Genomic DNA, 22,778 nt, shown 5'->3' with positions numbered 1-22,778 from the left:
GTTTAACGTGTCCAGGAGAATACACAAGTTCAACTTCTTCGGCAAATCATTTTCTGAGGTTTGACAATGACTTCTCATTGCTGATGTCCATGTGTACCTAGCGCACAGCTTAGACATGACCACTGTATGAAAGGTCTGAAATGCTTCATGCTGATCATCGACGTTAATGTGCACTGTGCATTTATCTCTGTGTTATCGTTTGAGCTTCTTTTTTTCTGAATGAGTTCTTCCTATACACATCTTCCCGGACAGGTGGCGAAGGCAGCCTTATAGCCGCTGCGGGATCCATCATAGGAATCGGCACAGACATCGCCGGGAGTATACGGCTGCCCTGTGCTTACTGCGGAATCTTCGGGCACAAGCCGACGGCAGGTGGGCGTTTTCTTGCTATTTCTATTCCGCAAAGCGAAACAGAAAATATTTGTCATCCTCATAAACCGTACTTGAAAAGTTCGGTGCTGTTCTTTCAACTCCGTAATTATCTCTAAAATTTTCAAGAAAGAATATTGTAGATTCAGTCCTGTAAACGAAAGCGCAAGAACGTTTAATATCACGGTGCTCTATTAAAAAGGATGGCGAAATGGGCTTGCTGCTACGTCTTGACTAAAGATACCTCGGCGCAGGGAAACACGGGGACCATGAGTCTAATGTGCTTGCGTCAGGGAAAAAAAACGCGTTGAATGTGCTTTATTTTGTCCTCGTGTTTTCCAGCGCACTACTAATCGCTATTGATCCTAAACATACAAAAGTGGTGGCAAACAACTGCAAATCCATCGACAAGGATCCTGCAGTGTTTCATGAACATGAATAAATATTTTCGCTCGCAGCATATATATTCCTAATTCTCACCCGTAACGAGACGAATAAGGGGATAGGTAATAGTAAGGTAAGGGGAAGCGGAAATGTTAAATATGAAGATTGAGTTGGACCAGTGAGAGTGGTAGAAGGGCTGCGGCAATTTGTTCGTAAATGTACTCAAGAAGAAGAAACTTTATTAAAGGATAGTCCGGCAGTTCTTGCTGTGGTGGCCTCACGGGACGGCTTGAAGTCCTTGGACTCGAGCGGCATCTTCGGCTTGCCGGACGGCCCAGAGCTGGTTGCAACACACCGGAGGCTGCGCGGCCGGTAAAATACGAGCAGACGATGACTGCACGTTGTGAGCTACGCGTAGCCAGACAAAAGGCATGTGATTTCCTCTTTCACTCAACTTAACACCATAAGTTTTGCTCAGTAATGCATCACTGCAGCATGTCACAATGCTCGTCTAGTCAGAAAAACAAACCCGGGCGCCTTTCCACGACATATCTTTTGACAGCAGTTTGCCTGACCAGTGGCTAATGCAATTTCGAGTAAGGATTAATTGCCACCAAGTTACCCTGCAGTGCTCTGTAGTGTCGAGTCAGCACTTCCGCAATGTGGACTTCACGAAAGAAGGACGGAGCGGAGTGGTTGCTGAAGCGAGTTGTCCTGCCCAATGTTTAGGCCCTTTTCGATCAACTCGGACCTCAGTATATCGGGGCGCCGCGGCCTCCTGTGCCGGCCGCGAGTGCAGAAGCTACGGACTCGGCCGGCCGGCTGCAAGCTGCGCCGACGAGAGTCACGTGACTCAAGTGGTACGGTTGTGAGTGCTTGTGACCACGCGGCGCTTGCTCGCAAACGCGACGAGCAGGTCCTATGGGTAAGAAAGCGAGACGTCGCAGGCATACATTTAGAGGAGGCCCTGATATATATATGCATATATTGGTATGGAATGCTAGATATACTATGCGTTATATCGATGACGACACCACAAGCTGTAACGGACGTAAACATATTTTTTATGTGAGGGGGTGCCAGAACGAGTAGAGAAAATATTCGACTATGTAAAATGGCTGTGATAATCCGACCATTTCACAGAAACCATGAAGCGAGCAGACATGAACTTTTTGTATAAGGAGCTAAGCTTTATGAAGCAGTGTTCACTTAAGGATACAGTCAACTCTCGTTACTACGAACCCCACATCAACGAGTATCTGAAATTTACGAATATTTTAAATATCCCCGCCAGATTTCCTATATTTTCGATGTAAAAATATTTTATAACTACGAATATCAATACAGCGCATATTTCAAAATAACGCACATAGTTTATTTTCCCCTTTATAACTGAGGATCATCATTATTACGAATTCGGCGAAAAGTAGCAGCGCCACATTTCTTGCGTAGAAAAAAGAAACCGCGTGTACAGTAGCCATCATCAACATGTCGCAGTAGCTGTCATCATCACCATGTCAAGTGCACACCGCCTCGCCACAAACTTCACCAAGAACTTCACGAGAAAGGTTCGCCGATGTTCGAGCGAGACCCAACGATGAATGCAGCTAGCGATGGCGCCAAGAAGCCAAAGCTGTTTTCGCTGTAGGAGGAATTGGACGTATTGCAGGAAATTGACGCAGGGAAAAAACATATCGACTCATGCAGAAGGCGTGGCATTGCCCCATCGACCGTCCCGACGACATTGAAAGACCAAGACAAGATTGTCAAGCTTCACCGGCAATCGCAAATCGATGCTACGAGCAAATGGCTGCCACTGGGAAACTCTCGAAATGTGGACCAAGCTGTCCTCACGTAGTTCGAAGATGCCAGGCTGCAAAACGTTCCCGTGTCCGGCAAAATGCTCCAAGAAAAAGCCTGCGAATTTGCCGATGCACTTGAAATAACTGGGTTCGAAGACAGTGCGTGTTGACTTTTTCGTCTCCGCCAACGGAACGGAATAACTTGGCAGGTAGTCTCGAGCAAGGAAAAAGCTGCTGACAGAGAAGGCGCGGATTCCTGGCGCAATGATCGTTTCCTAGAGGAGGCTCAATCGTACCCTCAAGATGATGTTTTCAACGCGGATGAGACCGCATGCTTTTATCAGTTCCGGCCAGACCGGACAATGCACTTAAAAGGGCAGCAGTGCAAAGGAGGGAAGAAGTCGCATCTTTGCCTGACAGTCCTGCTCTACTTCAATGCAACAGGGACGAAGAAAATTAAACCTCTCGTCATCGGCAAGTACGGCAAGCCTCGCTGCATGAAAAAACGTCATGTCGTTACCGTATGATTACCGCGCAAGCAAACGAGCCTGGATGACCACGGAACTCTTTTCTGAGTGGTTCATCAAACTTGACGACTAAATAAGGAGGGATGACCGAAGAATTCTACTGGTCGTCGACAACTGCTCTGCTCACATTGTGAATGTTCGCTTGACGCACGTTCGCTTGGAGTTTATACCACCAAACAACGCGTCCTTGCTGCAACGCCGAGACCAGGGCATTGTAAAGAGTGTGAAAGCAGAATTTCGTAAGCGCCTTGTGCAGCGGTTGATTATCAACCTCCCCCTAAAGCAGCCGACTGCAAAGAATATTCGTCAGGCAGCGAAAATGCTCACAGGAGCTTGGTGGAACTTGAAGACGTCCACCGTTAGCAACTAACTGCTGGCGAAAAAAAAGGGCTTGTCAAAGCGCTTGTGCAGCTTAAGATGACCTGGAGCTGAGCGAAAAAAACTCGGGGGACCTGTGGACCGAGGGTGCGAAACTGTTGCCCGCCGTCGCTTCCTTCGACGATTACGTGGAGAGCGACATCACAGCACTAACGGCGGCGGGCCTGACAATCGAACAGATTAACTGTGTTCGCAACGTCTACAGTGACAGTGACGACCAGAAGGAAGATTACTGTGGGTCACCGAACACATCAGATGAGATCGTGTCGAACATTGATGTTCTTGTGCACATGAACAAAGTCCGCGCTTTCATCTCTCGCTGCAACTACGTACTCGATGAGCTATGCGCAAAGTGGAAGATGTAGACGCCTTCCTAATCAATCGTGCGCACTGCACGTACGGGCCTGAACAAAATGATTGATTTCTTCAAATAAAGCAGCTTTGAAGTGAGTGAAAGATTTTTATTTGAGAGTATGCTAGTCTGCACACGCGTGTACGGCCAAGGTACGTCATTTTCATTCCTAGGTTTGTCCACTGCCTTATAACCGCAAGTTTTTTATTACAACGATATTTCAAAATGACGAACGGTTTTCGGTGCTCCCGCGTGATTCGTTATACTGAGATTTGACGGTAAAAATGCCCAAATACGAATACTAATAGCTTTTTAATATCCTCTTGTGGGAAATGTGAAAAATTCAACCAGTTTCTTGCTGTCATACATAATTTATGCTAAATACGGGTGAGCGACTAGACAAATTTTTTTTCTAGTGCTTTGGCTTGTGTTTTGCGAGAGTGAAGCAAAAACCTTATGATCTAAGTAAAAAGTTCGGCAGCACGTTACACTCCTGTAACTCGTGAAGCCGAAAGCCTGCTGCACACTTGATGATGCACTAATTTACACGATTGGAGAGATCAGACTTCTTGCAAGACATAACGAGCCGCAGTGTCGAGTAAGCGTGTGGCAAGACGTTGTCTGAGCTTCGGTCGCCTATCTTCGGTGGTCTCGCATCGTGGCGTTGCTGCTTTCACAGTTCGGCTTGTTTTCGACCCTTAGCTGCAGCTTTGCGCGCTCGTATACTGGAGCCATACTCGCACCAACGACCACGGTCGAACGCCTTGCTCCCGCCGCTTTGCACGTCGCGCTTCGTTTCTCGCTTGGCGGGCATCCTCGGCCGTAGCGTACTTCCGAGGGTGGTACGCAATGTTTATTGATTGTTCTGATGCTTGTTTTGATCTTGTTCTTCATTGAAACCTATGCTTTTATGTGTGTTGTATGGGTGGTTTTTGTCAATGTATACGCTCTTTGCTTCACTTTGCTGAGCGCTTGTAGCATCTGCCCTAAGGCGATATGAGCCATTGCTGATGGTGATATTTTTGTGCCAGTCAAATAGACGCCGCGGTTTTAGATATGAGCCATTGCAACGAGCTAGTTAATGCTTTCGCCTTAAAAGGTACTTGCTGAGTTTTGGTAAGTAACATATGACCAGCACGTAATGTTCTGTTGAGGCCAGATTATAGAGAACATCGTACATTCTAGCTGATAAGTGACCCAGTGAGTAACAATATATTTCTTTAAAGCACCTGCTATAAGTAGTGGCATCTTGAATAATTAATAAGCCATGCGAACAGACAATCGCGAACATAATTTTGTGGCGACAGCAGTTGAGTGGCCGAAATTAGGTACGTATTCGTCTGTACATTCCGTTCTGCTGAAAACGACCATTGCCGTCATACGACACGCAGTGACAATTTTTTTCTGATGTTTTACCCCCTCATTCTCTCCAGCTTCGCCATTGCCACAGCGTGAAGAAAGAGACATGTCCTCCACAACCACCTCTGTTGGGATTAGCACCCATGTCACTAAAGATACGCATTTAGGAATAGTGTCCCAGCCCCTAAGCTATCGCACAATAGTGCTGGGCATTTAGTTCAAGGCGTTACGTTACACACAGACTCTGGAAGCAGAGCTTTCTGTGCACATATTTCAGAGGCCAGAATGAATATTTTAGTGCGAGAGGGTTAGTTTTATATGGGTTGCGCATAGAAATTTCGCAATGCATTGCATTGCGCAATTATTCGTGTTGGAGCTCTTGAAGATAATGGCAAGTCTCAAACTACCACATACTCAGAACAGAGGGTGTGCAGAGATTAGGATAGTAAATGGAAAAGAACTTCAAAAGCGTCGACAACGTCATGGCCAACAGCGATGTCGCAGTGACAAAACATCCTAGTTCACGCAGTAGCCCACAGAATTATGCATACACCCTTTTAACAACAGTACCAATGTACAGAAAAAATTAAATTGCTCAAATATCGTACGTGGCGCTGTATCATTTCGCTTCTGACTGATCAGTTGTAGTAAATATTTTGGTCCAAAAGTTGATTAATCCTCAGGTGGGACATTAAACATGACTCATCGAATCTGAAAAGCAAGAATTCTTTAACACAGACACCACCTCCTCACATCTAGCCTACATATAGATTTATACAAAAACTACAGAATTTAAATAAACAGTGTAACTAGATTTGAACGTTCAAGTTCATCCTAAATGCACCCAGCTTCAGTCATGTCACACAGGTAAGTGCTTGGACGCTGTCCTGGGAACGATGGAAACAAGAAGAATTCGACTGTTTTACACAAGTTGTTCAAACTTGTTGCAGTGATCAGAACTTGATAATATAAAAAGAAGCGATCATATGCATGATGTACGAACATTATCTGCGTGAAATATATTCAAATAGTAAAATGTCAGATCACCACCGACCAAACAAAGTGAAAATCACAATCATTTGTAACCAAACAGCTGTGAATAAAAGGTTCCATAAAGTCATAAATTTCAACTAACCCTAGTCTACTAACACACGGAGGGTACTAGAGGGCTAAAGTCTTTCCATGCAGTAGTTTTAATCACAACGACCAATGCTATGTCGTACAGAAAGGTCCGCATTTCGATGGGGGCGAAATGCGAAAACACCCGTGTACTTAGATTTAGGTGCACGTTAAAGAACCCCAGGTGGTCTAAATTTCCGGAGTCCTCCACTACGGCGTGCCTCATAATCAGAAAGTGGTTTTGGCACGTAAAACCCCATAATTTAATTTTTCGTACAGAAAGGTAGTTGCATACGTCACAACAAAGCCGGATCATATATATCTGGTCCACACTTTTCTTTTTCTACTATCATGCAATCATACTTACACTTTAATTGAATAATAATAATAATAATAATAATCACAAATATTTTAGTTAGCGTGGACAGCAACAACACTTAGGTCTGAGTGCCGGCGCAGAGAGAAACAAACGAAAAAAAGATAGAAATAAATTACAACAAAGAGTTCTGGGATAAGTCTTCCAGATCAACAGCTACATAATGGGCAACAATTCAGCCGCAACGCACATTTGAGAGACTGAGTGCATATGTGGAAGGAGACAGAAATTATCAAAACACAGAGGAGTAGTACAAGAAAGAAGGGTCGTGGGAAAGTGTGAAGCTTGGAAGAAAAAAAAAACAAGGTGACATGTTTTGAAAGGCACCAACATGGAAAAAACGAGTTGTATCGACTTTTGGAGAGGCGAGTGCCTGCTAAGAGATGCAGGATCGAGCAAGTGTCTGTGCTCCCTGGCATGCCGTTGCAGAACCCGAAGTGAAACAAAAGCTGCCAGATCTCCAACATGTAATAATTTCATGAATGAACTTGTACGAAAATATGGCTTCAATGATAATGTGGGCACCTAAGGGACAGAAGTGTAGGATAATTATTCAATCTCTAACAGTCGTTGATGTGCGAGGTAAGATAACGACGTTAAATATATGCACATGAACTTTTTCTATGCACGCTGAATTAGTATACTATTTGAATCGCTTGTCGTATTCCACTCCACTGAGGCATATTCTAGTAATAGAGTGCATATGAATGGAAACAGGCAGAGGAATGAATCCGGTGTACGAAATTTTCTTCTGTCTGCAGATGGAACAGAGCGTGCGCAGGAGCCGTTGTGCTACGCACTTAGAGTGGGACGCGAAGCTAAGCGTACTCTCAAAAAAGCACACCGACATCGCTTCATTCGAATACCCCGGTGAACACTGCAAAGTTCACAGAATGACACATCATGGGGTTTACGTGGTATGACAAATTTTTGGTTTTAAATGAGTTCAGCCTACCTGATTGGAGGAGGAGGAGGAGGAAAAACTTTATTTGCTCTAATTGGTTAGAAATTAGCGGTGGCAGATGCGGTCGGCCGTCTTCACGGTCTTCTTCCCCATCTGTGCAGGGTCGACGCCCCTATTCCAGGGCACCACTGAGGGTGGCTACTCGGCGAGCGTGCCTTACTAGCCCATGCTGGACTTTCGGGTCGCTGCTGGCGAGCACCCTCTCCCACTGCTCCGCACTCGGGTCTTTTATTTGAAGGAATTGTTGATTCTGAACGCATTCCCATGTAATGTGATATAAGGTGGGCTTGGCGCCGCACCAGGGGCAAATGTCTCTATACTGGGTGGGAAACATCTTGCTTAGTGTGTTTAGGTTTGGATATGTTCCTGTTTGCAGCCTCCTCCAAGAGGTTGCTTCATGCTGATTTAGGCTGTTGTGGGGTGGAGGGTATTTGATTCGGACCCCCTTATAGTAATTCAAAATGTCTGAGTAGCTTGGGTTGACTGGTATGGGTTCCTCAGGGTCGGTGCTTGTGGCCGCTCGGTTTGTGTGCTCTCGAGCTGCCTTGTCCGCCCTTAGGTTCCCTTCTATTCCAGCGTGTCCCGGTACCCGGAAAATTGTATGCCTGACTTTGTTGTTAGCCCTGCAGGAGCGGAGGACGTGAAGCGCTCTGCGTCCTATTCTGCCGTTCATGTAATTCCGACACGTAGTTTGCGAGTCGGTGAGTATTTGTTAAAGACCTTTCGGATCGGTAGCCCTCCACTGCCGCTAGAGCTACGGCTATTTCCTCAGCTTCCGTTACTGAGCAGTCCTTCATTGACGCGCTGCTGATCTCTTTGTAGTCCTGGCTTATTACTATCGCAGCTGTCTTTACTATGTTTGTGCCTCTTTGCTTGGCGTATACTGCAGCATCTGTGTATACTGTTGTTTTTTGTGGCCAGGTACTTTTCGACGTATTTCGCCCTTGCGTCCCTTCGCGCCATGTGGAGGTTTCGGTCCATGTTTTTGGGTAGGGGGCTAACAGTGTACGTTTTCCGATATTCATCAGGAATCCCCTCCGTTCTTTGGGTTTCTTTGATTGATTCCGCGAAGCCTAGCCTTATTAGCAGTTCCCTTCCCGTTTTGGTCTGCTGGAGTCTCATGAGCTGTGCGATACTTTGGGCTTCTTTTAGTTCTTCGAAGGTGTTGCTTAAACCAAGCGCCATTAGTTTCTCTGTCGATGTATTGTTCGGCAGGTGAAGTGCTGTTTTGTACGCTTTGCGTAAAATTGTGTCCGCTTCTTGTATTTCCTGTTTGGTGCAGTTGAAGTACGGGAGTGAGTATGCGACCCTGCTGACCACCAGGTTCCCAACCAGCTTAAGTGTGTCTCCTTCTTTCATCCCATATCACTTTTGTGACACCCGCGTGATCATGCGTGCTATTTGGGTTGTTGACTGCTTGAGTGTTTTCAGCGTGTGGGTGCAGCGCTGGTTGGATTGCACCCACATTCCAAGGATCCTGATTTGTTGGCTTTCGGGTATCGGCTGCCCCTTTAGCCATATGTTAAGGCTTTCTTTACTTTTCTTGCCCCGTGTAATTCTCAGAAGCTCGGATTTCTCCGTGGAGCACTCAAGGCCTCTTTCCCCGACGTATTCTTCCACGCAAGTGGCTGCTTCTTGCAGATAGCTTTCTTTTTGGCACAGCGTGCCTTTAGTGGCCCAGATGGTGTCATATGCATAATTGGCGTGTTTTATGCCTTCGATTTTGCTTAGTTTATGCCCTAGGCCAATCATTGCGATGTTAAAGAGTATCGGGGAAATTACTGAACCTTCGGGTGTCCCCTTGTTTGGTGTGGGGAATTTTTGCGATCGAATCTCTCCCAAACCTATTGTTGCTGTTCTATTGGAGAGGAAGGCTTTGACGTATCCGTGTACTTTCTTCCCGCAGTCTACGCTGTTAAGGCCTTCCAGGATTGCCGAGTGGCTTACATTGTCAAAAGCTCCTTTTATGTCTAGTGCCATTAAAATGTGTTCTCCGTTGTATGGTATGTTGCTGAGAACCTCATGTTGTTTAATTTGGAGAAGGACATCCTGTGTCGAAAGCTTGGATCGGAAACCGAACATACTATGGGGGTATAGCTCATTTTCCTCCATGCAATGTTGTAGCCTTTTTGTTACTATCCTCTCATATAATTTGCCTAAGCACGATGTGAGGGAGATTGGTCGTAAGTTTGTTACCTGTAGCTTTTTACCTGGTTTGGGAATCATTACAATCTCGGCGTGTTTCCATTCCTCTGGTACCGTTTCCGCAGCCCAGTGTTGGTTGAGGAAGGCGGTGAGTTGTTCCACCTGTTCGTCCCCTAGGTTTCGAATAAGTGAATTTCTGATTTTGTCCACGCCCGCTGCTGTATTCTTTTTTACGCTTCTTATGGCCGCGTACACCTCTTCTTTTGTGATTGGCCTGTCCAGCAGCTCGTTTTCTTTCCCTTTGTATTGTTGTGTGTAGGCCACCGGGTGGTCATGTCCGAAACATTTGACTCTGACCTGCTCTAGCAGTTCAGAGTCCGGTCCCTCGAATTGGTGTACCAGGCGGTGTATGGCCTTATTGTTTTCAGATTTTGTTTTTGTTGGGTCCAGGAGCGCCTTGAGTATGTGCCATGTTTTTGCCGTGCTAAGCGTTCCGTTTAGGGACTCGCTAAACTGTTGCCAGTTTTGCCTAGTCAGCTGAGCCGCATACTCCTCCGCCTCCTTGGTTATCTCTGCGATTTTCTTTTTGAGCTTCCTGTTTAGCCTTTGTTTTGGAACTATTCAGACAATGAAGGGCGGTCGCACTCCCGATAGCGGTACTCCTCAGTACTGTGCATATTTTTAAATGTTTTGATGTCAACAGCGTATAAAGGAAATGAAGAGGTCTCATTTGCTTTGAAAATATCATTGATGAAAATTAAGGACAGAAGCAGGCCTAACACGGAACCTTGGGGCACATCACTGGATACTATATAGACAGTAGATAATGGATCACTGACGCTCACGAAGCAGGGTCTCTCGAGGTGATAGCTGTGTAGTACAGCTACAATAGGAACTTCAGCACCGTAGTTCGCAAGCTTTTGGAGCGGTAGGGAATGATTTACGACGTCAATTTGCTGAGATCGGAGTACACAGCATGAACTTGCGTGGAAACCTGCATCATAAGGCAGAAGGATTGTTGGTCATTGAGCTGCCAAAAACAAATGCGTGCTAATTAGCAACAAGCGCATCTTTTTACACTGAACAACATGACACGGAGAATAGCTCATTCGAAAATCTTGTAAATTGCACAGAGAAGAGGCATCTGCTGATAGTTTGCAGCATCCCTTTTGACGCCAGATTTAGGGACAGGTAAGACACGAGCCATTTTCGGGGCATGCGCAAAAGTTAAATTATTCAGACAATTAACAAACATGAACATTAATCAGTGCAGGTACCAGGGGCTATATAACGTAAAACTATTCCAATATATTTTATTCCATTCTGTTGACGTCAAATTTGCGAAAAACTAATAACATTGTCTACAGTGAGCGGCTTGTCTTATCTAATTGCCTGACAAGAGGTGAGGAGCACGCTCTAGTGGAGAGGGATTCGATTGGGCCGAGCCAGTGCACTGAAAATCGATAACCGGATGAAGAGGGTGGTGCCAGCGTCTGCGATTGGTCCGCTTTCGGTTACTTAGCTTGCGGGGGCAGGTCGAAAATTGCAGCGGCATGCAACGGAAGCTTAAGAATGCCGCTAAAACGAATCCTCAGCAAAGAAGAGTTGGCAAAACGAGGTTGTAAACGTGCCGAAAGTGCTCCAAAACATTAAACAGCCACGTAAGAAGCTTTATTATACGCAAATCCATGCTCTCCGGAAGGTGCGAGTAGCCAGTGCCTGAGCGATCGGCGGCAGCCATCTTTTATTCCTCTCGGAACGGGGCAGACTGCGGCTATTCAGAAGACAATTCAGTTTTGTTCGGCATAGTATTACGATATTATCGGGAGTTACTCAAGAGACTCCGCTGCGAGAACGACGATGAAGTTGGTCTGTGCCTTGGCGCGGGCGAGTGTCTGCCTGGCTGTCTGGCTCCAGTGTAAATAGCCTGTAAATAGTCTCTTTCATCTGTGTCTTTCTACACGTAACATTCTTTCCGGTTCCAAAGACAGCCGCAGGCGTCCGAAGTTTTTTAGGGCTATGCTCGTACTTTCGTCGTTTTGTTCCAGATTTTGCGACAATTGCTATACCCCTCACTAACCTTTTCAAGACAGGCGTACAAATCTCGTGGGACACTTCAGAAGCCACCGCCTTCCCTCGTCTCATCACTCTTCTAACCTCACCACCCATTCTCGCCCACTTCGACCCTGATGCCGCTACAGAATTGCGTACAGATGCCAGCGGTCATGGCGTAGGTGCCGTCTTAGCCCTGCGTCAGCGTGGCAAGGATCGCGTTATTCCTTATGCGAGCCGCCTGCTAGCACCATTGGAGCGCAACTATTCCATTACGGAACGAGAATGTCTTGCTGTTGTCTGGGTGGTTGCAAAGTTCCGTCCTTACCTTTACGGTCGCTCTTATTCCGCAGTCACTTACCATCATGCTCTCTGCTGGCTTTCATCACTAAAAGATCCTACAGGCCGGCTTGGTCGATGGGCTTTTTGGCTACAAGAATTTTCATATTCCGTGGTCTACAAGTCTGGCCGCCTACACCCAGGCGCTGACAGCTTGTCGCGTTACCCTGTTGATGACTCTGACTCCTCCAATATTGCCAGTGCTGCTTGCGTATTCTCTGTATCACAGCAGCTTCAATTCGCCGACGAGCAACGTCGTCACGCCTACATCAGAGCACTCATCGACCGTTTTGAACACTCTCCGGCCGAAGCCACTCTACGCCTCTTCGTCCTCCGCGACGGTACTCTGTGCCGTCGTAACCTTCATCCGGACGGCTCTGAGTTCCTACTTGTCATACCTAAACACCTCCACTCAACCGTTCTAGAAGAGCTTCACGACGCACCAACGGCAGGACACCTCGGCGTATCTCGAACCTATGGCCGTGTACGTCGCCGTTTTTTCTGGTCGGGCGCTTGTGAACTTTGCCAACGACGCAAGAAGCCTTCCCAGCTCCCCACTGGTTACCTGCAGCCACTCGACATCCCTGCCGAGTCCTTCCATCGTGTTGGCTTAGACCTTCTCGGCCCATTTGCAGAATCTACATCAGGAAACAAGTGGGTTGCAGTCGCCGCTGACTTCGCGACCCGCTACGCCGAAACCCGCGCTCTTCCGACCAGTTGCGCAACTGATGTTGCGCACTTCCTTCCACATGATATCATTTTGATGCATGGTGCTCCGCATCAGTTGCTAACAGATCGTGGCCGTACATTTTTGGCCAATGTCATCGACGACATCATGCGTGCCTGCTCAATACAGCATAAATTTACCACCTCCTACCACCCTCAAACGAACGACCTCACTGAGCGTTTGAGCCGCACCCTTACAGACATGCTATCCAAATAGGTGTCAGGCGACCACCGTGACTGCGACCTGGCTCTACCTTACATTACCTTTGCGTACAACTCTTCCCGTCTCGAAACTGGTGGCTTTTCCCCGTTTTGCCTCTTGTATGGCCGAGAACCGACGCTACTTTTAGACACTGTGCTTCCATCCACCACAGCTTCAACTAGCGCTTATGCCAGTGATGCAATCGCCCGCGCTGACAATGCTCGCCAACTTGCACGCGTACGTCTACAAGTGTCTCAAGACAAACAGAAGCAACGCTACGACCTCCGTCACCGTGATGTCCATTTTGTGCCCGGCACCCTCGTGTTGCTTCGGTGACCATCACGTAAGGTTGGCCGTTGTGAGAAACTGCTTTCCTGTTATACAGGCCCATATCGCGTGCTCCGCCAAGTGACCGATGTCACCTATGAAATCGTTCTAGCCACGCCCACTACGTCCTCCGCTGTGACAACCAGTGACCTTGTCCACGTCGCCAGATTGAAGCCCTACAACTCTACATGCGAATTGGATATTTAACAGCACCGTGACGGTGCTCTTGCCGCAGGGGGGAGGGGGGTAGTATTAGGATATTGTCGGGAGATACTTAAGAGACGAGCCGCCGCGAGAACGACGATGAAGGTGGTATGTGCCTTGGCGCGGGTGAGTGTCGGCCTGGCTGTCTGGCTCCAGTGTAAATAGCCTGTAAATAGCCTTTTTCATCTGTGTCTTTCTACACGTAACAATAATAATGCATCTCTAACGCGTACACGTCACTTTGACGCGGTGAGTTTCCGCTGTTTTGTGACGTCGCGTGACAGGCGATGTCACAAGGCGACGTTTAGGGCTGCACCTGTGGGTGCAGCCCAGAACTTTAGACCAATAGACGAGGTCTAACGGCGAAAAGGTGTCGAAACTACTTTTCTTTTGTTCGATCCAATCATGCATAATCAGTGTGTACGCGTCATATCAGATGGGGAGCTATCGTCGTTTTGGTGACGTCGCGTGGCACACAGGCGAAGTGGGGGTGTTTCAAGAAAGTTTTTGACCAATCGTGGAGGCCTAATTGCAGAATTGAAATAGAAAAGTTTGGAATAGTTTTACGTTATAGTGCCCCAGGGTACACAGATCAGCTCCCGTACCTATTGATTATAACGCCTGGGTTGCCATGTGGGCCGTAGGACAAAGATGGCCTCAGGTACCCATTGCATTCGCAGAAGAGGTTTTCGTACAAATGTACCGAGCGTCCCGGGACGTTCCAGCAAAAGAACGCGGCTGGTGAGGGTTTATATGTTTAAGTGACCACCGAAACAGAAAGAATCAGAGATTGATTGCACTTCATTACCACAGGACTAGAGCTGACGGATACGACCTCCTCACTTGCTAGAGCGCATGGGAAATGGTCTCCAAAAGTATCTGCCAGCCGGTTAGAGGCACTGTTCTTTTGTGACTCAATGTGAGACTTGTGATCCCGCTTATGTAGACGAATACAGAAAAACTGCCGGAGGCGGAATTCTCCTACCCATTTCTGAGGCTATGGACGTGTATGGATTTCCTGTGGACACGTTCTTTACGCTTGGAAGCATTTCTAAGTTCCGCCGGAAACCAATATGAAGCTTTACATAGTTGGGAGTTACAGTTGTACTGGGTCGATGGACCATTTCCTAGACGTCGCCTGTACTAGTCACAAGGGACCAACCAAATGTAGACAAAAACAACTTAGAATAGGCCAACAGTCACCAGATTTAAAGCAAAGCGGGGAAATTACTTTTACAAATGAGTTGTTCTGGCGTAAGGCTGACAAGGAGGCAGATATAAGTGGGGGATGAAACTTGTAAGGACGAATTAGGGGGATGTCTGAGTGCGACACTGCTACATTGTGAACATTTCACAGGCAGTAGTCTAAAATCTTACTACGAAAGTTCTGAGGTAAATTTTGTTGCTGAAAGGAGTCAAAACCTAGAAAATCTAACGACCAGCCATATTTATTCAGTATAAAATTATTGCAGGGGAAATATGTTAATTGCTCCACTTAGTGCCACTTGTGTTAAAGTTACCAATAAGTAATTGCTGCTTGACATGCGTGGTCACATCACTGTCAGTAGTTGTGAGGCCATTAGATATCATGACAGAAGGGAAGTTAGGTGGCACACAATAAGTTCCAATTATTAGATTTTGGACAACACCGCAAACCTATTTTAAAACAAACGGCTCCTCTATAGTTTCTGTGTTTAAGGTAGCTGTCATGTTTAAGGTAGCTGTCAAGAGCAATTAAGGCGGCACTACCGGCAACAGGGCAGAAAACGCGATGTTACTGCGCAACCACGTTTCAGCCAACAGAAAAAAGGGGAAACAAGAGGAAACAATATTAGCAAATAGTTAATGTGCATTGGTATGAACATGTAAAGCGTTTTCATAATAGATTTTCAGAATACACACTGCCAAACTTTGGTCACCTCAGTGACAAAGCATATCGTCAGCAGCTAGCCACAAAGCGCCCCGAAAAGGTTACCCTCCGGCCACGTGAATGTGCCATCCAGGTGTTCAAAACCACGTCGTCACCAACCACATGGAAAAAAGAGTCGTGCTTTGTTTTGAAGCACCGGCAGGACACAAGGTTAACACTGACAGGCGAGAGCTTCGACACCTAAAAAGCCTTACGTCGCTCAGGTCTTTGGTCAACAGTTAATAACGACTCACTAGAAGCACCAATTGACACAGGACTTCTCTCTCTAACCGCCTTAATGAAATTCGAGGGTTAAACCCCTAAGAGGGAGCAGCCATGAGTAAGAAAGTTGGTCTACACCTGTTCCAATCTTTTCGTGAAGATTTCTTTGCAGACCGTGTCACCTTGCCATCAATAGGGAAGCGAGGTTGACTTTATGCGACGCCGTGCTAGCGTTGCATAGCAAGTGAACTTCGAAAAGGAGGCGGCAATCTGCACATGGCGAAAACAGCTTTCAGGTTTCTCACGGCTCAGACGCACATTTTCCTCGCGCAAGTGGGCCACTTCATCGCTCAAAAATATGCCTTCTAGCATGTCAATGAGGAGTTTCCACAGGAACTCAAGTTCACCCGGAAGTGGAGTGAAAGTGCAGGTGGTGGAGCCAGGCGCGAAAAAAGCCGCAACGTGGTGTTGACAACGGCGACGTATAACCACAGCTAGGCCTAATATCGCACTGCGACAACTCGCACACAGAGAGAGAAATGATGCATAGAAAGGCAGGCAGGTTAACCTGAGGTAGTTGCGGTTGGCTACCCTGCACGGGGAAGGGTTTATGGGGATAACAAGGGAAAGAGAGTGGAAGGGGGAGATAGAGAAAAAAAAGAGACGAGCACGAACAAACCGCGCACACTATTGAACGGTAGGGGGCGGCGTTCTTAAAGTCTATCGCGAAGTCCTGTACACCGCAGGAACCTTAATAAGGCGAGTAAGGCCTTCTGCGCGGATGTTCCTTGGGAGCACTGACCTAAAGCTTTGAGTTATGATAGTAAACAATTGTCCAACTGGTCTAGTACTCTGCACATCACTTGTCTTCAGGCGCTATATCGCAGGCAGACACAGATATGTGCGAGTGTCTCATCATTGTTGCATGTGTCGCACATGGGGCTGTTGTCCAATCCAATAACGAACGTATATGAGTTCGCAAATGCAAAACCTCGCCACAGACGGTACAGCATAGTCTCTTCACGTTGTGATAACCCATGCGGTAGATGCATCCCTATGTCTGGAGTCAACGAACGTAAACGACACATGGTGAAAACCTTCGAGTCCCACAAGGGCAAAGTACATTCACAGGGCATCAATCGCAGCAGCGTCTCTTCGCGAAAGCGGAATCAAGACACATTGACCACTTTCATGTGCAGATCGGGCAGCTTCATTGGCGTGGTCATTCCCGCTGATGTTGCAATGTTCTGGAAGCCATTGAAAGATTATGTTGTGTCCCTTGTCATGTCTGCGATGATATATGTGTCGAATTTCCGAGGCCAGTTGTTCATAGGGTCAGTGGCGCATTGGGCTTTGTATGCCTTGGAATCACTAAAGACAAACTCACACAGATTGCAGTAGAATGGTCACGAGCCAGACTTCAGAACTTTAGCTCGTCGTCCGACCAGGTTACGTATTTAGCATGCAGACGTTCGTCGCACCATACACTACACTGAAAACGCTGCTACTCGCAAAAATTCAAAATGTCGCAGGACATCCCCAGAAACTATTTTCCCTGCTTTTGGCATCTCCGCACTTGCATATGTTTTGCCTTGTGCTTCACTTTGATGACACCACTAGTTAACGCCCTTTCTTTACCTTTAACAGGTATTGTTCCTCTTGACGGACTACTTCCCGACGTTGGCACGATGGGTAAATACAACACCGCTGGGCCGATGTGTCGCTACGCTGAAGACATGCCACTTATGCTGAGCGTCATGGCTGGACCGAGAGCTCCAGAGCTGCGCCTGGACAGCCAGGTAACCATTTAAATATGTTTTGAAAGCTAAAAGGTCTTAGTTCTAGTAGCCTTTCAGATTGAAGTGATTTTTTTTAATGGCAGTCGTACTACCTTCACTTCAACTCTACCGCCATGCTCCCCACGTCGAAAGTTTGGGATTTGGATATAGTAAAACGTGAGCGCAAGAACACAAAAACACGCCACAAAAAAAAACAGATCTCGGCGTCTTCATTTTGGTCTTTAAGGTGCGCTGGATTTTCAGCAATAACTAGGTGTTCTGCTCCAATAAAAAGTCCAGTGGAGTTCGTAAGTAAAGCGAACACGACTAAATATCCCACATTCTTATTAAAGCAAGCTCGAATACCAAGCTCCGATCTGCCAGAATAGCCATCACGGCTGCTCGAGGCATGCTGAAATTTTCCAAACAGGCTTGCTTACATGCGTATTTGTTACTCCTGAAACTTTATTGCGATGAAGGCTTACAAGCTATTGAGTAGTTGAATCCGACAGTAGCAATGTTCTTACCTGATTGAAATAGGTTAATGTTTGAATAATTTTACTGCATGTTCAACACTATTGCGTTGTTTTAATAAATGCAATTCTTTTTCAGGTTCTACTGCGCAATCTCAAAGTTTTCTACATGGAGGATGAGGGCAGTGTCCTGCTGAGTAAAGTGAAATGCGAAGCTCGCAAGGCTGTCAGAGACGTGAGTAGTTACACATATTTTGCAACAACAGTGGCTATGTTCTTTACCGCAAACTGAACTCGCAAAACAAAAACATGAAATCAGCCTGAGTGGCTTTCATGTTTCTGCACTGTATGGAAGCTCGTTACTACTCTAAATTAGCGAGTTTTGTGTGTTGATCAAGCCGATATAGTTTTCTGCTTATCTTTAATCAGTTGTTATCGAAACACAAATAAATATAAGCCCTGTCTGTCAGCCATCGGCATAATCACTCCCTGTAGCGGCTGTGTCACTGGGACTGCCCACCGTCTTGCCAAACAGTGAGTGGACCCATGGTAATCACAAGGCTAGCGTGGAGCACTTTGTGTGCCAGGCTGTACGCGTACCTATCAAAAGCAGGCAATAAGAGTTCAGTCTCTCACCTCTCTGGCGTCTATAGTTGAGTCCTTGCTTTCCACAGCTGGATTGCCAAATGTGATTACCCACGGTCTGCTTCCGCTTTCTGCGCGCATATTCGTGTCCCTTTCCAAAGACATCTGACCAAATAAGCTAGACCCTTTCGATTGCTTTGGGCTAGTGTAATCATTACAACTCACAAGAAATTATGCAGAAGCAGAAGGCCTGTCTATCGGCGGCATCCATTAACGTTGTCTGTACCTATATATGTAAATTGAATGCTCGCTGAATATGTGAACATTCATATATTTCTAGGCTTGTAGTTACGTCTCCTCGGGGAAGATAGACCTAATAGCAATTTGTAGAAGCCCCGTACTCGTTTCTCGCTAGTGTTTAACAATAGTTGTACTAAGCACAAGGAATACATAAATGTACACAAAATGAACGCATATCTTCTCCATGCATCTCGGCTTGAAATAATCTTATCGTATTCCGAATGAAGTTATGAGATTCTTTGACTCTCATGATTGAAGAATCTTATGAGTGAAAAAGTTATAGATATTTTCACTGCGTTATGTACGAGGCATCATGTATTCAGTGTGTTTGAGCTAAAAAGAGTACATAAACATGAAGCAGGCGCTATGAACTGGGGCCCTATTAGTAAAATTATTCCAATTTGTTTAAGTTAAATTTCCGACGTCAAATTTACGTAACCACCGACGCAAGCATTGGGAGGTAATCGGTGTCATTGTTTGAGGAACCCAATCAAACACTTTTCTTGGCCTTTCTCTCAGAGCAGTTTGCTGTAGAAGAACGAGATTTCAAGCCGTGGTTTCAGTGCAAGCCCCGTATACACTGCTCGCGCCGTTTCAACAATGCGTAATGAGCTCTGAAAGCGCTTACATGTCCACTGAAACTGTGGCCGAAGATTCGTGTCGTCCACGTAGTCATCGTCTAGTAGATCTGTCAGAATGGATGTTTGCGGAGCCGAATCTGTGTCTTGCGCATGCATATTAATCGCGGGAGCAGCTGAGGCAAGCAATGGACGCGTCACCGCATAACCAAACATGGCAGCGACCACGGTATCGCCGTGAAAAGGGGTCTATATCTCACTTTTGATTGGTATCACAGCGAATGACGTTGCCTGCGTTGAGCGTTTTTCTTATTTAAGTGGCTGAGAAGAGGCGAGCAGCACGCTGAAATCGTGAGGGTTTCGGTGATGCCTAGTCAGCGCATTGAAATTAGATAACCGGAAGAGGAGGTTGGTGCCGGCGTCTGCGATTGGTCCGCTTCTCCTAGCTTAACTTGCGGTGGTTAGTTGAAAATTGCGGCGGCTTGCAACGGACGGTTAAAAATGGAGCTAAAATGAATCCTCAATGAAATGGAGCTGGTAGAGCAATGAAATATACGTGCCAAAAGGGCTAGATTACGTTAAACAGCTAATCAATTAATCTTATGATACGCAAATGAATCCATGCTCAACGACAGCTCCAACTAGCCAGTGCCCGAGCGGTCGGCGGGCAGGCATTTCCTATTACTTCTGGAATGGGGCAGTCTCCGGCAATTCAGAAAAAAAAATTAGTTTTTTTTTCGGCATATTGATGCGTTTTTAACGCGTCAGTTTTCGTGGCTTTGTGGCGTCGCGTGACAGACAGGCGAAGTCGACGAAACCCGAAACCTTTTGATGAAGAGTCTAATTACAATAAAGATTCAAATATGAAATCCTTATTTTTCTTTGGTTCGGTCTAATCGGGTATAATCACTGTGCACAGGTCATATCGCATGGGGCGTTTTCGTGGTCGGCGTGATGTCGCGTGATGGACACGCGAAGTGGGTGTGACCCGAATATTTTTGACAATCATGAAGTGCCGATTGCAGAATGGGAGTAGAAACATTTTGGAATAGCTTTACGCTATAGAACCCTGGAAAGAAAACTGGCCAGCTATTATGTAGTGCCTATTTTAGTTTTTCAGCGTTTCTCACTTGTTTATGACTTTTCGCGCTGCATGTATATTGACTACTAAGCAACATACACAGCTACCGGCCCTGCTAAAGTATATTACACGTTCTAGACGAGTAATTTGGCACATGTTGTACGCAAAGCTTCTTTTATGCAATCATATAGTGCGCTTGTTATATGTTAAAAGCAGTCTTAATTCCAATGTTGTTTTTCTGCTGTTATTATTTACGAGCTAGCTGCAGTTTATTCATTACCCTGGTTGTGAGGAGAGGGTTCTTCTTTACCGTATGCAAGGAGATGCTGGTGCCTGTTTGACGGCGCCGGCTGCGCTTCTTAATTCATAGATGAGCTCAACAACGAAAATAAGTTTGTACAGATAATAAAAAAAATCTCTGAAAGCAGTTCTGAAGTTCACCTACACATAAGGCAAACGATTATTTCTGATCTGTTCACAGGTGTTCGATTGTTCATGCTGCCGTACATGTGGCAACACTCGTTGGTAGAAAACACAATGCACACAAACACAGAACAACCACAGGAACGCTGTAAAAAGGTCAACACAGGAAACACGTATGAATGAACATGCTGAAAAAAAACAATTCGACAAACAAAGCGTCGTGATCGAAATTACAATAATGAACGTCAGTCACTTTTATACATTACCGATGCTTCACAATCGTGTACTAAAGCGCATGCTCCCCTGTGCTGCAACGTCATGCATCCAGGATTTAACCTAGTTGTATTGGCCTCCTAGGGTTATTTATTCCAGTTTGACGAGCCACACGAGTAACCACGTTTCTTCGCCATAGCAACGAATATACAACTTTGGATTCGCAGGTGATCGACTTCATTCGCAACACACACGGGGTTGAACCAAGCCGCCTGGATGCACCGGAGATCCGCTACAGCATCCCGCAGTGGCTGCTGGCCTACAACGAGTCCAAGTCGCGCCCTCTGCACGAAGTCTTCCGACCGGGCTCCACTGGTATCAGCTTCACTGCCGAGCTCCTTCGCTTGCTGACGGGCACTTGCCCCAACACGGCGGCCGCCATGTTGCTTTGCTGGGCCGGCACGCTTTCGCGGTTCAGCTCGGAAAGCGCGCTCGCCGCTTTCCGCGGAACGCTGGACTTGCTGCGAGACCGCTTGGAAGCCCTGCTCGGAGACGACGGTGTGTTCATCTTGCCAGCGACTTCGGCGCCCGCTGCGTACCACCACCAGGACCTGTTCTTTCCCGATGGCTTCAACTTCTTGTCCGTGTTCAACGTTCTCGAAGTTCCTGTCAGCGCCTGCCCTGTTCTTCGGACGTCCGACGGCCTACCCATGGCCGTCCAAGTGGTGGCCCGCAGAGGAAACGACCGCCTCTGCTTGGCTGTTGCCAAAGAAATTGAAAGGCAGTTTGGCGGCTGGGTAGAACCCGCTAAGGCGAAGCAGCGAGTGCGTGGGTAGAAGGTCCTTTATTTAATCTAGTCTGGAGGCGTTGCCCCCTAATTACATTTTGTTTTTCACACTGTACTACGAGTGTTAGCTGTCAGGATATCTGAAACGTATGAATGCTTGCGGTGGTTAGCGCGTTTCTCTAACGCCTTTGATTTGTAGCGCTTCTCTCAGCATGTTCAAAGCGCATGTAGCCTTTAATGCCCCAACAATGCTAGGTTGTTTTCTATACGGTCCTTTGAAACATAATTTACACAATCACTGCATTGTAGGTACCGTGCCGCACAACGCTTAGGTGAAATTTCTTAGTACATTTATCATAATTACCTTGCTCTGCACAAGGAAGCATATGAAGTATATCGCGATTGCGTTAAAGCCACCTAAAAAACCTTCTATGTAATTTTTTTCAGTGAATGCCGGTTTTCGTGGCTTTTAGCTGACAAGGCACTGTTCATAATACTGCTAATAGGTCCCTCTAATAATGGCATCTATTCTCTTTAAGTAATATGATTTAAATAATGTGCTAACTATGATTAAAATGAAGCGTGGTGATCATCCACGCGTCATGGTGACTTAGCATTGAAAGCTAACATGTGTGTGCAGTATCAATGTGAACATTTATATTGGTGATTCTGTACAATAAATTCACACTCAGAGTTTTTGATATGTGCAGACGCTTAAAACAGATTCATTTTGAAGTTGTTTTTTGTTTTTGTCTGTTGATGCATCTGGCACTTCACAAACACGTCATATTTGTCATACTGCTA

At 46.3% G+C, this 22,778-nt stretch overlaps 1 protein-coding gene across 1 annotated transcript in view; it reads left to right on the top strand.

Moving 5' to 3' along the window:
* LOC126523498 (fatty-acid amide hydrolase 2-A-like) overlaps positions 1 to 22,709 on the top strand; it is an 84,741-nt gene extending 62,032 nt beyond the window's left edge. Inside the window, exons 4-7 of the mRNA XM_050172103.3 lie at positions 253 to 372; positions 17,404 to 17,555; positions 18,147 to 18,242; positions 21,415 to 22,709. Coding sequence (XP_050028060.2) covers positions 253 to 372; positions 17,404 to 17,555; positions 18,147 to 18,242; positions 21,415 to 22,023 — 977 coding nt within the window. The 3' untranslated portion in view covers positions 22,024 to 22,709. The remainder of the gene's footprint in view (positions 1 to 252; positions 373 to 17,403; positions 17,556 to 18,146; positions 18,243 to 21,414) is intronic.
* The last annotated feature ends 69 nt before the right edge of the window (positions 22,710 to 22,778 follow it).

This window comes from Dermacentor andersoni, chromosome 6, assembly GCF_023375885.2.
Source record: "Dermacentor andersoni chromosome 6, qqDerAnde1_hic_scaffold, whole genome shotgun sequence".
Classification (NCBI taxonomy): domain Eukaryota; kingdom Metazoa; phylum Arthropoda; class Arachnida; order Ixodida; family Ixodidae; genus Dermacentor; species Dermacentor andersoni.
Note: the sequence above shows the minus strand (reverse complement) of the source record. Positions and strands in the feature narration are given on the sequence as shown.